Below are 13,937 nucleotides of genomic sequence, written 5' to 3' on the forward strand. Positions count from 1 at the left end.
GACATAGGTCTGCGTCCTATATACGCAAGGATGAGTTTGTTTCAGTCATGGTCGTGATTAGCCAATCACGATCTTGAGTGTTATCCATAATAATAATTCTTTGAGCCGTTATTATCAACATTATTAAAGATCAAGTTCATAAGACTAGCGGCTTTATATACAAATATGGAAAGGTCGTCAACAAATTTGCTAGTGGCATGCAAACATATTTTGTGACAACATAGTTTCTGTTATTTCGTGTGATTTTTCACTCATATTTGGTGTTGTCATTTTGTAAAATTAAATAAAAGCGTGATAAAAATGAATCATGATTATGGTTACGCGTTTTGCTAGAGCCTCTGTATCAATAATGACCAATCAAACCAATCATCAAATCTCAAATGGCTGTCTGAGTGCAAATCGAATGCACACCATGTTGTTAGTATATATTTCCTATTAAAGATAAACATTTAATTTCAGTATTGTTCTTTAATACTGCTAGTTGATGACTACAATGGATTATCATTTATCGTGGCATGAAATCGTTGTTCGTTTTGACATTCGTTTATGAAACACTGAAATTCTCCAATACGTATGTGGATGCGTATTTGGTACGTACAATAACAATCATTGCACATGCGTATTAGTAGTTTTGATTTTTTATCAAACGAATACTGTTTTGTGTCCCGCAATCGAAACATTTTAAATTTATGATAAATCATAACCGAATTTGGTCTACTGTATGGAGTATCGAACAACAACAACATCAATAAATATATGTTTTCGTCGATACTGAATTGCTGTTCTCAGAACGTCAATACTATCCGCAGTCTACCCAGGCACCCACGCAGAGCTCTATTTCTACAAATATATACTGTGTTCTAACAGCAAGGTGCTCTGGGAAGGAGAATGCAGTTGAGCGTCAGTAAAAACAATGTTTTGAGTAGATTACTAAGCGGCAATCGACTATACAATAAAACCTCTATCCGGTAATGGATTTCAAATCAACGATGGCTGTGATAATTATCAAATCATACTTGTTGTCGTTGTCTTCTACACGACAGTTGTCGTCAGCAAATCGTGCCGGTTTTAAGTTTGTGTCGTTTTAAGTTGATCGTCTGCAACTACGCATAATCCCAAACATTAATGACTCTCATGTGTTTACGTACCAAGACCGCTATTATTTTAATACAAAAAGCATCACAATGGATAAAATTCAAATCCAGACAAATATTTGTGGCATAGAAAGTACACAAAACTAGATAAAATTGAAATGTTATCTGGGTGTGCTGTAAACAAAATGTTGTGTTGTGATACGTGTGTTCACAGTATTCCCTCCTCCTCCAAGATATCAAGGCATGAAATGGAAGCTGACATGCCAGGCTTCTCACAAACAAGAACGTTGTTTTGTGTCAGTAAAGAACGTTCACTGGGCGCGGGTACTACGTGTAACTTGTTCCCATTCTCATTGCAATTATACGCACATGACTCGTTATCGCCGCTTTTTGTATTACCATGGTTACTATTCCACGAACGATTTGATCTGTAAAGAAAGGGAAATATTTGTTTAATACAGTTGGTGAATGACACTCACCGAACAAAAAATTCGCGGAGGTGTCACTTGATTATACACTTCTTTCGAAACACCTGACCCTACTTCTTATTTTTTACCTCAATGATATGTAAGTCCATCTATTTGTCGTATATTTTTCACAGTTTACAAACCTATAAATTCCCTTCACGAGTTACGAATCACGTGATCAAGATATTGAACATGATTTCATTACTTCAATTATTTACAAGAGAGTTCATTGGCCTTCCGGAATTTAAAAATTAATCGTTATTGACAGATGTACGATAGACGTACGAAGTGTATACAATAAAAGAGACTAGAGAATGCAGGTGCCGGTAATTGCGACATAAAGTGAATCGAGTGCCGTTCATGCTGAATAAAATATGTTCTAAAACGTTAACATGTTTTCTAAAGTAACATATTAACTTTGTTCTTTTATATTTATTTATTTATTTATATGCATATTGTTATAAATCGATAGAACAGTTGTATTTCTAAGGATGCAATACAGATAGTATTCTTATTTGCATATAGTTTTGTTGTAATGATGACCACCATACAATCTGGGAGTTAGGAATTTACAGTAAACGATCTTCAATCGAATATTATGTTACTTGACAAATATATGCAATTTAAATACGGTGCTTCAAAAATATAATATATTTACGCAAGTTTGGTGATAGTAACCATGTTGATCATCTCACCTTTGCTTACGACGACCACAGTAACTGAATTGCGCTTCTCTAGCCCCACTGGAACGAACAAATAACAGCACCATTATAAAGCTCCAAACTCCGAGTAAACCTAATCCGGTGCCAGACAAAATGGCAACGTACGATGTAGCTGGCATCATATCTAAAGAAAAACGTCTGTGATTAGTAAAAAAATCCACAACAATCGATAGTAATATAGCTAATTACTAATATCAACGGAAATACAACAGTTTACTGTATAGTTTTCTATACTGCTGAAATTAGACAAATTATGGTATAGACGTCATCCTGTGACATGCGATTAGATTGAAACTAGTTGTTTCGCAACTCAACATCTTGGAGCATTTTTTTATTCGTTTATCTATCTGAAGCTAGATACATCTCTTCATATGCACCCTCCCTCCCTCCCTCCCTCCCTCCCTCCCCCAGTAAATCACTGTATCGTTCATATATATGACGACAATGCACGAAACTTATTAAGTATATCGTTACTCGTAACGTTATACCATGCCGCTTTGCACCAACTGTGCAGTTATATATGAGTTTTAAAAATTCTATTAAATCACTAGTATAAACCAGACAAAGATTATTTTCCTAATCGTCCCACGTCCATGTCAAATAATACTAAAATAGATATTTAGCGAATCATAAATTTCAGAACCAGATGTTTAAATTACAACTGATTCTAAATCATAATCAATATTGTACATATATCAGATTTAAGTCTGGTTCATAAAATGTTTTTATTCTAAGAAATTTACTTGACACAACAAACACTGCGAAGTGAAAGTATTACTCGTCTGCCACCATCAGAGCAACCCTGAAAATTACATTGAAAAATTTGAATCCACCGCGCAAAAATGTTTTGGGCATTTTGATTTTGTCGGGAATGGGTAATAAAATATTACCACAGAAGTCTTCATCTGAATGGTCGGAGCAGTGATATGACCCGTCACATCTCATCCAGCGTGCAACGCACCAATCATTACGACACTGAAAATCGTTGCTTCCATTTTTACAGTGACCAGTAACAGGATCTATAAAACACAAAGAGATATACTGTGTGCTCGCTCATACTAGCCTTCCATAGGTTGTCGATATATCGTGAGATATACCGTGTGCTCGTTCATACTAGCCATCCACAGGTTGTCGGCATATCGTGAGATATACCGTGTGCTCGCTCATAGTAGCCATCCACATGTTGTCGGCATATCGTGAGATATACCGTGTGCTCGCTCATACTAGCCTTCCATAGGTTGTCGATATATCGTGAGATATACCGTGTGCTCGCTCATACTAGCCTTCCATAGGTTGTCGATATATCGTGAGATATACTGTGTGCTCGCTCATACTAGCCTTCCATAGGTTGTCGATATATCGTGAGATATACCGTGTGCTCGCTCATTCTAGCCTTCCATAGGTTGTCGGCATATCGTGAGATATACCGTGTGCTCGCTCATTCTAGCCTTCCATAGGTTGTCGGCATATCGTGAGATATACTGTATGCTCACTCATACTAGCCATATCGTGAGATATACCGTGTACTCGCTCATACTAGCCTTCCATAGGTTGTCGGCATATCGTGAGATATACTGTGTGCTCGCTCATTCTAGCCATCCATAGATTGTCGGCATATCGTGAGATATACCGTGTGCTCGCTCATACTAGCCATATCGTGAGATATACCGTGTGCTCGCTCATACTAGCCTTCCATAGGTTGTCGGCATATCGTGAGATATACCGTGTGCTCGCTCATACTAGCCATATCGTGAGATATACCGTGTGCTCGCTCATACTAGCCATCCATAGGTTGTCGGCATATCGTGAGATATACCGTGTGCTCGCTCATACTAGCCATCCACAGGTTGCCGGCATATCATGAGATATACCGTGTGCTCGCTCATACTAGCCATCCATAGGTTGCCGGCATATCATGAGATATACTGTGTGCTCGCTCATACTAGCCATCCAATCTGATTAAAATCCGATGTAGGTATGAGGCTCCATTTTTTTTTTTTAATATATTTTTTTTTTTTTATATATAACCCTTTATACTATTTTTATTTGTATTTTAGTTTGAATATGTCGATTTTTTTGGTTTTTCTTGCCGTTAATCAGTTCTTAGAAAATTGTGTCCCACTCGCCTCGCTCATACGAGCTTTCCACAGGTTGTCGGCATATCTTTAGATATACCGTGTGCTCGCTCATACTTGCCTTCCATAGGTTGTCGGCATATCGTGAGATATACCGTGTGCTCGCTCATACTAGCCTTCCATAGGTTGCCGGCATATCATGAGATATACCGTGTGCTCGCTCATACTAGCCATCCACAGGTTGCCGGCATATCGTACTTAGGACCATAAGTAATAATTCATTGTGTTGTTGTTGTTGTTGTTGTTGTTGTGAAATGTATGGATGGGTCCGGAATTTGAAATCGCATATGAAATTATTGATGGGAATATAAAAATAAATCACCCAAAGGGATGTCATATGGAAAACAACACTGACAAGGTTTTGACGAGGGTCCTGGAATCCTTCGATTTGTTTCTCATTTGTGGTCAATAAAGGCGATAAAATATCCATTGGATTTGGAATCGCAATGTTTTAACATTGTTGTCAACTGACAGTTAAAAAGTAGCGAATGTACGAATAAACACTGATTAATTATTTCCAAATTAACGATTTTGTTGCTATAATTTTAAAATAAGAATCAACCAATGTGCGGCGGTTAAGTCGCCGAGTTAATATTATTATTTACACATGAAAGCCAAATATTCCGAATATTGTTGTTGATTTGAGTCACAATTGTTATAGAAATTGATATTTTAATCCTTCGAAGGCCAGCCAACTGTTATCACCTTTCAAAAAATCATGAAATCTGCATAAATTTGTCCTTGTCTCATAAAATATATTAAGATGGTAAATGAAGTTTATTTGGCCCAAAATTAAACAAGAAATGAAAAGCAAGATAACACATAAAATATGACAAATTTGGCACCAACATTTTTGCGAGACAAATTATGGCGTTCAGAGGGTGTTTATTCACTCATTTGCTTAATACCATGACTAAGTGAGCACAAACTGTCGTGATTAACATAGATGGTGTGATTTTTTGGACCCCAAGTCCCCCAGCCCATCCCAGTTTTCAAAATAGAACTTTTAAGGTCTATAGCCCTAGTGAATCATAAAAGTGAAATTTATTGATGTCGAATACCACATAAAGTTGTTTCCATGGATACATGCATTTGACAGTGTCTTGAATTTAGTCGGTTTTGGTAGACATTCTTACCTGCAATATAATATATTGTAAACGCTGCTAAAAAGTCCACACTCCAGGTTGAGGTTGAGTCAGATGAACGACTTGTGAGTGTAAGAACCAAATTGGAAGACTTTGGTGTGATATTATTGAATGCGACTCCTCCACAAAACTTTCCTACAATATTTGGTGGCGAAGATGGATCGTCGTTGGTAACAAGGAGGCAACCAGAATTCTCTTTTTCTGAATAGCAATCACACAACAATGGTTAATTATCTGTTTTCTAACAGAACTTATTGCAAGGTGATTTGCAAAACGTGAACGTTTTTTTTTTTAAAGATGGCGTCGTTCTTGTTTGATAGAAGAAAATATGGAACACCCTGGAAAGACGGTCAAATGGCGGGGTGGGTGTAAGTAATGTTGTTTCGATTTGACACCGTGAAAGACGTTCTTATATCTACGTCATAGAGACACTCCGGCACAAGAGGGTGCTACTTATTGTAAATGTACAGACAAGAACTCGATAAACTATACTATTGTCTCACTTTGTATTATCTTACCATTCCCATGTGTGGACATTTCCATGAAATTTAAATAAATCCTTTCGTCTGGATCAGTTCCAGTAATAGAAAGATTGCATGACGTATTAGCTGAGTTGTATGGCTGAGGATAGCCATCATGGGCAGTAATTAATCCACCACGTACGCTAGAGGGCGATCTAATTCCATCATAGTCCGTGCATACTGCAATATATATAGGATAACAAAATCATTCCACACGAACAATGATAATTCATGCATGTCACTAGAGGGCAGTGTATCGTAAATCTACACAGTAAGTATGCCCAGTGCACGTGACTATGCCAGTGCTTACTACTAGGATGCTGAAAGTAGCAAATATAAAGAGAAGCTTTATTCTTTATTATGTTGACACTAGTTATGGATATTTGATTACATTATTACGATATCTTGACGCATGGCTAGTTTGAGATTCCTACAGATACTCACATGCAAAGGGCACGGGTGGCGGTTTCCGCCATATCTTATATGATGTTTGAAAGTAAAACGTAGTTAGATTCCCTGTCACACCTCCCTGCGTTACAACAAGGTACACGTGTCTTCCGCTTGACGCAAATCCGATATTTGGAGGGTGCACATGCTGATCACGACAGAACCGCGCCATCAACGGCGAGTGCTCGTTCTCGCCATCATATAGTGCGACATGCTGCTGGGCACACGACTGATCACTGTTCTGAAATTCGATATTGTTGATCTGAAACGAAAAAAAAATGATTTTTCGGAAGGAAGAAACAGAGAATAAAATACGAGAATACAGACTTCTTCTAATTTGAAAAGAAAGAATGTTATATTTATACACACTCATACGTGACTGTCAGAGTTGCCATGCCAACGATTTAATAATTGGCGCTTTCTGTTCAATTTCTCTGTATTTGTTCACACAAGTAGAATAACTTTATACGTGTTCGGAATTAAAAAATGAAATAGAAAGCAGTACACCATAGAATCATGTGAATACCAATCTAGTACGACTCAATATAAATGAAAATGTCACGTTTTCAGTTAACACAAATAGTGAGATCGGTTCGGAAAGCATTTGTTCTCGGCAGGATGCGTTTCATATTGCCTATGTAAACATTTTATTGTGAACAAAATAACGAGATCGATAATACTTCGTCCCCATAACTTCCGCCCTCTAGCGACGAAATGCTTCTATGACGTAAATTGGTATAAAGAACGGCGTGGCGATTTTTTTTATCTGTTGGTGTCCGCCTATACAATATGTTTTTAAAGATTTTTTATATGTTCAAAGACGAGCTACATGACGAGCGACATTTGACGTCACAGAATCGTCACAGAGGACGCGGCATATATGAAAGGCGTATTGAAAAACGAAATCTTAAAACTGCTCAATTTTCAACTGTACAATCTGATAAGCGTCTTACACATGGAGAAAAAAATCAGTTTTATTCACGAAATATAACTGCGAGCAGCAATGGTCGGCTCGGGCCTATAGGCTATTGAACCCACGTTGCTAAGTATATGCCAGTGGTTGATAGGGCATGTCCACCTGGTGTCAAAAGTATACTCACTATAATAAATGTTATGTTTTCCAAACATGCTGTTTTGTTGTTGGTTGCTATGGACGTTAGCTTGGTAACTATAGACACGCCAACCTCCCTCCCGTGATGAATGTTGATTACCCACGAGGAAGAATACCTGTATCTAAAATGGTTTGTAATATGCATTATGCATACTAATGAAGTCACGTGACCACCATATCCTTCCAAACTTATGTACTTAAGAACAGTGACTCATAGTACATATGCTATGTTGTTCCATGTTATTCTTATTATATTATGAAAAACAACACTTTTAAGCATGGTTGCCATGGGCGTTGTCATGGTTACTAGAAGATGATGACATGCAAAAGAGAATCTTGTACGTACCCAAATATTAAGAAAATCGCTAATGACTTTAAAGAGACCTCCTAAGTTCATAATTTGTTTACCCCCCCCCCCCAATTTTTTTTTTACCTGTCTCGGATTATTATAACGGCACAGAATTTAGCATGTGTGTATTTCAAGTTGGCCCGGGATATTTGGTAAAGGCGGATATGTCGGGTATGTGTTAAAATTCATGGTGAATACACAAAATTCCCCTGGATAGCATAATGCGCATGGTTAGTATAATATATTACGTACGCGTAGTTGTTGAACGAGTGTGGTGACAATCTACAGACAACGAAAGTGAATACTCACTATATAGGTAATTGCATACTAGCTTCAGTAAACACCACAAATAAAAACATATGGCAGATTAATTTCATACAATACTACTACTTACATTCAAATTAAAATGCAAATTTATTAATGAAAATCTTCAAAAATGAAGTATACTGTATCGTTGAATGCCAAGCTATTGAATGAGCAGATACATACGACATTGTGTGACTTGTAAAGTTATTTTTATCAGTAGGTATTTTGATTGGAGTGGAACCAATAGAATTTAGAAGGGGTAGCCGAATCTAAAAAAAAAATATGATTAATATGATATCCACCATGTTTGGGACCCACGTTAACCACGACGAAGTACGACAGTTGTGGTGCTGTTTGACGCTACGTGGACAACAAAAGCCTACTTATTAGTTAAAATTATCCAACCTAATATTGAAAAGACTGGCGTAAACAAGGTTGGAGTCCTCATATTATTTTTTCAAGAAATATTGATAAGAAGTCATATACCATTTGAAACCATGTTTTACTATTGGTTCATATACTAACAACTCCCTTATTTTATCTCTAATTTGTGCATACAGGGTGAAAAATTACAAAATATAGTTTCTTTATTGATCAATAATTAACTAATTCCTTCTATTTTACAGCATTGAAACCAAATTACCTAAAAGCAGTGAAATATAAACTATAATTCTAAAAAATTGTAAGTTTTCTAAAATGTGTACACAGCTCTCTGCAACTAGACTCAGTATTTGTAAAAAAAAAAAAAACATATGTGGAAACCTATCAATTTTAGTCAGATTTTTTCTTTTATATGCCCTCATAATATTTATTTACGATGGTAATAAATTACGGATATCAAAATATATTAAAATCCATTCCTATAATACCGCCAGCATACAGGAGTTCTTTCTTTGATATTATGGTTTAATCCTTTGAACGCCAAGGTCAACTGTTTTCCCATCTCATAAATTTAAAACCACGCAGTGTGAAATTATGTGTACTTATTCCAAATTAACTTTCTGTTAATTTTACTTCGTTCATAATGACAACCAGGCACATTTATATCAACTTATTAGTTTTAATTGTATTCGAATTATTTGATGCTTCACTGTTTGTCAACAGATCAAGCATTATGATATGAACATTGATACATCATCCTGATGAAAATATTGAAATTCTACGAGTTCAAAAACATCAGACATTGATAGCTGTAAATTCAGTAACTAAAGCAATAAACACTGCGGTCTAACAAATACAAAATAATTACGTGAAACCATCAGGAATTGGTTCTATTTTGTCATAATGAAGTTTATTATAATACCGTAAAATAGATCAATAACGGTTAAATGACATTGAACAACTAAGGCTTACATGCTAGACTCAGTTCCATTCTCTTCCGATTGGGCTTCCGTTACTCTGCCCGATCCCCGGGGAGCCGTTTGTCCCTGTCTATAATAACTCATGCCGCTGAGGGCATATCATATCATATCATATCATATCATATCATATCATATCATATCATATCATATCATATCATATCATATCATATCATATCATATCATATCATATCATATTTCTGTGCCATTGCCCGGTTATTAGTTTTCACGTTACATGTCAACATCTATGTGCAATAAAGAAGTCAATTCCCCCTGAAAACACATATATTTTATAAATTATAGTGTGATCGCCTGAGGGCGCCAATAATTGACGAGCATTTTGACATGTTCTGCATGTCACCCCCAGCATGTATCGGCAATCACTCTTAAACACAGTGCTGCATTCAAATTCCCTTTAATCAGTTTTATGTTACATACACAGTGTGTATACTATTTTTGAACAAACTGATATTTTATTCAAAAAAAGACTATTTTCTAGTTTTCTTAAGCTATGTAGAGTGATTATAATTGTGTTATCTTCGGTTCAATGACTTTTGCTATATTACGTCATTACTGCTATATTGTGTATAAAACTGTTGGGTGTGTGAGTCTGCGCAGTAGGGTATGTTAAGTGGATTTGTCAGGCTACATGTGAGTATTCTCAAACGGTAGGATTTTAATAAAATGATATTTTTGCATCCAGGCAACCGCTTAACATTTATCCATATGGTTGTGGCAATGGAGTCTGTATTGTTCTGTGATTCATTTGCATATCTAAATCAAACGACTTTGCAGTGTACAACTAACCAACACATTATAAGCGGTATTGACTGTGGAACATAATTCTGATATTTTCAAGTTATTATCGTTGCTTGGCAACCTCAGTCTGACTTCCGAATATACAAAAACGCGTTTTTTTTTAATTTTTGCTTTTCGGAAAATCGAAAAGAGGTCATTAATGTTGGTGTTGCGGAGACAACCTGTGAATGCGGCGCGTACAAAAGGCACTTAAATGGTCACTAATAGCGAGGGACTCTGGGAAGATAAACTATTGCTTCCTGTGCAGTAAACCATAAACTAAGCAGAGTGAAATTACATGGAAATTGCTATTCACACCTTTCGACGATTGTAACAAAACATGTGTTTGAAGCAGTGCTTAATTGCAGGCAAGGACACGCATACAATAACAGTAAACTCAGAACACGTACGTTACCTCAATGTAACGGCGCTCAGGCACAGAGATGAGAAAAACACAGTTTCGTTTGGCAACAGCGTTGTAAACCGTTATTAAACCATTCTCTCCACTCAGAACGGTGGATTCATTTCGACAAGAATCTACAAAATAAAGGGACATACTTGATATATCATGATAAATATCCTAAAATATACCCATCCATTAAATATATTGTCTTCATACGTCATTGTCTTTAAAGATAACTCTTGATTGTAAAATGCTGTAATATTGCTGTGGAACCGTGTAGAGAATGATGAATCTTCATTAAACTATAATTACTTACTGATTCTACCGATCATTATAAATAAATTGAAAGAAACTGTTTATATGCTAACTGATGGAAAACATGGCCGAAGTACAGTATCAATATTATTGCTGTTGTTGAAATAATCCAATCCCAAACATCATTTGACAACTACACTCTATGCGTGCAACGTAATCATGCCAATGCATTTACTGCGCCGATGCCTATATATTCACTGCGCCAATGCCAATGTATTTACTGCGCCAATGCCAATGTATTTACTGTGCCAATGCCAATGTGTTTACTGCGCCAATGCCAATGTATTTACTGTGCCAATGCCAATGCATTTACTGCGCCAATGCCAATATATTTACTGCGCCAATGCCGATGTATTTACTGCGCCAATGCCAATGTATTTACTGCGCCAATGCCAATGCATTTACTGCGCCAATGCCAATGTATTTACTGCGCCAATACCAATGTATTTACTGCGCCAACGCCAATGTATTTACTGCGCCAATGCCAATGTATTTACTGCGCCAATGCCAATGTATTTACTGCGCCAATGCCAATGTATTTACTGTGCCAATGCCAATGTATTTACTGTGCCAATGCCAATGTATTTATTGCGCCAATGCCATCGCATTTACTGCGCCAATGCCAATGTATTTACTGTGCCAATGCCAATGTGTTTACTGTGCCAATGCCAATGTATTTACTGCGCCAATGCCAATGTATTTACTGCGCCAATGTCAATGTATTTACTGCGCCAATGCCAATGTATTTACTGCGCCAATGCCAATATATTTACTGCGCCAATGCCAATATATTTACTGCGCCAATACCAATGTATTTACTGCGCCAATGCCAATGTATTTACCGCTCCAATACCAATGTATTTACTGCGCCAATGCCAATGTATTTACTGCGCCAATGCCAATGTATTTACTGCGCCAATGCCAATGTATTTACTGCGCCAATACCAATGTATTTACTGCGCCAATACCAGTGTATTTACTGCGCCAATGCCAACGTATTTACTGCGCCAATGCCAATGTATTTACTGTGCCAATGCCAATGTATTTACTGCGCCAATACCAATGTATTTACTGCGCCAATGCCAATGTATTTACTGTGCCGATGCCAACGTATTTACTGCGCCAATGCCAATGTATTTACTGCGCCAATACCAATGTATTTACTGCGCCAATGCCAACGTATTTACTGCGCCAATACCAATGCATTTACTGCGCCGATTCCTATATATTCACTGCGTCAATGCCAATGTATTTACTGCGCCAATGCCAATGTATTTACTGTGCCAATGCCAATGTGTTTACTGCGCCAATGCCAATGTATTTACTGTGCCAATGCCAATGCATTTACTGCGCCAATGCCAATGTATTTACTGCGCCAATGCCGATGTATTTACTGCGCCAATGCCAATGCATTTACTGCGCCAATGCCAATGTATTTACTGCGCCAATGTATTTACTGCGCCAATACCAATGTATTTACTGCGCCAATACCAATGTATTTACTGTGCCGATGCCAATGTATTTACTGCGCCAATGCCAATGTATTTACTGCGCCAATACCAATGTATTTACTGTGCCGATGCCAATGTATTTACTGTGCCAATGCCAATGTATTTACTGCGCCAATACCAATGTATTTACTGCGCCAATGCCAACGTATTTACTGCGCCAATACCAGTGTATTTACTGCGCCAATGCCAACGTATTTACTGCGCCAATGCCAATGTATTTACTGTGCCAATGCCAATGTATTTACTGCGCCAATACCAATGTATTTACTGCGCCAATGCCAATGTATTTACTGTGCCAATGCCAATGTATTTACTGCGCCAATACCAATGTATTTACTGTGCCAATGCCAACGTATTTACTGTGTCAATGCCAATGTATTTACTGCGCCAATGCCAACGTATTTATTGCGCCAATGCGCCAATGCCAATGTATTTACTGTGCCAATGCCAATGTATTTACTGCACCAATACCAATGTATTTACTACGCCAATGCCAATGTATTTACTGTGCCAATGCCAATGTATTTACTGCGCCAATACCAATGTATTTACTGTGCCAATGCCAATGTATTTACTGCGCCAATGCCAACGTATTTACTGCGCCAATGCCAATGTATTTACTGTGCCAATGCCAATGTATTTACTGCGCCAATGCCAACGTATTTACTGCACCAATGCCAATGTATTTACTGTGCCAATGCCAATGTATTTACTGCACCAATACCAATGTATTTACTGCGCCAATGCCAATGTATTTAAGCTTGTGACTAAAACTGTATATTATTCCACTCACCTTTGGGCTTTAACAACACATTTGTTTCCGATGTCAAAGAAAACGTAGACGAGAAAAAAATCAGAGTAAACCACACCACTCGAGTGAATAACGTCATTTTCGATCCCGCTCTGTGTTAAAATTTTGACTGAAATACTGACGAATTTTCTGATATGTTCATATCATGGCATTTACAATACAAAGAACTTCAAGATGCAGTGTAGAACAACGCATCCACGCTGTCCTGTACCATGCAGTGAATATTCCCTGACTATACAAAGCGTACTGGAAACAACACAGCCAGTACAAAGCAATGTGACACGACCTGTAAGGCAATATATTCCATCTTATACGTTTGATAACACTGTCGACTGTTAGAGCTCCGCTGACGGTGCTTGTGTGGGCGATCTTCTGTCAGTCTGCACAACGACCGTTTTTTATTGTAGATCGTACCAATCAGAGTACATGACGTCACGCGTACAT

At 37.4% G+C, this 13,937-nt stretch overlaps 1 protein-coding gene across 1 annotated transcript; it reads right to left on the reverse strand.

Moving 5' to 3' along the window:
• Positions 1–1,139: 1,139 nt before the first annotated feature.
• Positions 1,140–13,572, reverse strand: LOC102807593 (uncharacterized). Its single transcript, XM_085500701.1, has 8 exons — positions 13,476–13,572; positions 10,869–10,990; positions 6,529–6,793; positions 6,067–6,264; positions 5,555–5,764; positions 3,174–3,302; positions 2,257–2,407; positions 1,140–1,522 (listed from the first exon to the last, which is right to left on the reverse strand). Exons 1-8 carry the CDS (start codon positions 13,570–13,572, stop codon positions 1,303–1,305), a joined length of 1,392 nt encoding a protein of 463 aa, XP_085356827.1. The 3' UTR covers positions 1,140–1,302.
• Positions 13,573–13,937: the final 365 nt, after the last annotated feature.

This window comes from Saccoglossus kowalevskii, chromosome 6 (assembly GCF_978046115.1).
Source record: "Saccoglossus kowalevskii chromosome 6, keSacKowa6.1, whole genome shotgun sequence".
NCBI classification, from domain to species: Eukaryota; Metazoa; Hemichordata; class Enteropneusta; family Harrimaniidae; genus Saccoglossus; species Saccoglossus kowalevskii.